The sequence below is a fragment of the Penaeus chinensis genome, chromosome 1 (assembly GCF_019202785.1).
Source record: "Penaeus chinensis breed Huanghai No. 1 chromosome 1, ASM1920278v2, whole genome shotgun sequence".
NCBI classification, from domain to species: Eukaryota; Metazoa; Arthropoda; class Malacostraca; order Decapoda; family Penaeidae; genus Penaeus; species Penaeus chinensis.
Window position 1 is genome coordinate 3,159,458 of NC_061819.1, and position 2,179 is coordinate 3,161,636.

Sequence of the window (2,179 nt, forward strand, 5' to 3'; positions counted from 1 at the left end):
TGTGTGTGTGTGTCTGTGTGTGTGTCTGTGTGTGTGTTTGTGTGTGTGTTTGTGTGTGTGTGTGTGTGTCTATGTCTGAGTCTGTCTCGTTCTGCCTTTCTGTTTGTCTCTTTCTTTCCCCATCTCTTGGTGCTACATATCAAATCTGCAACTACTGTCCTTAAAAATGTATTTTCTGTTCAGAGCAAACACTATCAGCAAAACAAGCATAGCAGTTGCACTAACACCATGCTTAAAAATCTTCATTAGATATGAAAGCAACTTTATGAATATTCTACGACTAATAAGGAACATTCTAACTTTAAATGATAAATATTATTTTCTGTCTTTTTTATTTCTCCATACAAAATCTCTTTCTTGTAATAATGAAATAGACCTTCAACCTTGCCAACCATAAAAAGCCTAGACATATATACAGAATATATATATATCTATATATATATATATATGTGAACATATACAATATACCTTACCTACTAGTTTTTGGTACTAGTCTAACATTGGCCTCACAAAATAGCCATTCTTTGGCTATGGAATTTTACAATATCAGTATGGTTTCCTTCCCACTTCATTTCTTCCAACTCTATGTATTAAGTTAAATAATTATTTCCAAACATTAAGGTACACACAAGGTCTATAAAAACAGTTGAGCATGTTTGTTTCTTGTTAAACTGAAATTATTCTGAAAAGGATCTAAAACTGACTTTGGTGAGCTAAACTTATCAGTGTATTAGACAGTGTGTGTGTGATGTATCTGAGTCAGTAACACTTGTCTGTCTGTTTCTCCTTCCAGTTGCCTGTGTACCTGAGTATAAAAATACACAATGGACAAACCTGTACACATTTTTTTAAGCATATAGAACCACAAGGGCAAACTCACATTCAAAGTGTCCCTTCCGTAAAAACTGCACTTCACTAAATATTGACCACTTTCAACAACTAATGCATTGTTGAAAATAACTGTGGATGTGGATGACAGTGGTAACAACGGTGCTTTACACAATCACATTTATGATATAACAAAATTTAGAAGAATACATTTTTTTTTTTTTTTAATGGGACAGCACTGTCTGTTCATGTGATGCAATGCTTGGTGATTTTAACGACAGTTGTGGATGATGCCGAGAGGGTTGCAGGAGAGACATTCAATAGCTTTGGCATGTGCTGACTGGATGTACCCCACTATGGGACTAGCCAGTAGGCCAAAGGCAAGTTACTGTTGTGGTGCAATAACACAGGACCCCAGCTTATGTGGTGATTTTACACTGTGGGCTTATCCACAAATACTGGGAACCACAAACTAGCCAGACTCATGTTATATCATTAGGAAACAATACTTTGAGTGAGACAGAATGCTTTTTGAGGGAGTGGCAAGTTTGCCATTATGCTTCTATATGCCATGTTTGTGAACATAATTGAGTATATCTAAAATAATAATTATAATAAATATAAATAAAACAATGAAATGAGATTTTTTCTTTAAATATTCATTAGCTCCTTTGTTTCTCTTAAACAAACAAAGGAACATTACATAAAATCACTGTACAGGAACTAAAAACTCCTCTAATATGGAAAAAAAATCACAGGAAACTTACAAGTTGACCAACAAAATTTCCCCCTTTTTGCAAGTGAAATTCTTTCCAACTTTTACGATATCATATCTTCTAACGAAGATCATAGTTTACCACTTCACCCGGGAACTATTTCACTCACTTTCCTCCAAGCAAAACATTTTTGGATGTGCTGACCAAAAAACCTAAACAATTCAGAGTACCTTTTAATATCCTTCAAAAAGTATTAATCATGTTCAAAATTTTGAACTACTCTTCCTATAAAGAGCAGCCTCTCTTCCAATTTCATCCAGATGTGTTTGCAAGCAAATCATATGATTCCCAAGTAAGATTTCCTCGAATGTATATTTGGCAGTGAGTATTTGCCTAAGTAGGAAGTACAGCTTGGACTTGAAGTGAAAAGTTTAGCTTGATCACATGATACACTTCTGTCACTTAAATCACATAGTGGCACCATCATTATAAGTCTTAGGTTAATTGTAATAAACTGGTTATCAAATGTATAGAAAAAGAAAAAGATAATATTCTTGCTATGAATGGACTTGATTTCTTTACTTATTCTAAAACATCTACTATGATATAGCTGCTGGTCCTAAAGTAAGTACATC

At 34.1% G+C, this 2,179-nt stretch overlaps 1 protein-coding gene across 1 annotated transcript in view; it reads right to left on the reverse strand.

Annotated features, from left to right (window-relative positions):
- Positions 1–323: 323 nt before the first annotated feature.
- The window catches only part of LOC125028000 (rabankyrin-5-like), a 49,436-nt gene continuing 47,580 nt past the window's right edge, over positions 324–2,179 (reverse strand). The window contains exon 23 of the mRNA XM_047617248.1: positions 324–2,179. This exon is cut by the window's right edge and continues 228 nt beyond it. Coding sequence (XP_047473204.1) covers positions 2,144–2,179 — 36 coding nt within the window. The 3' untranslated portion in view covers positions 324–2,143.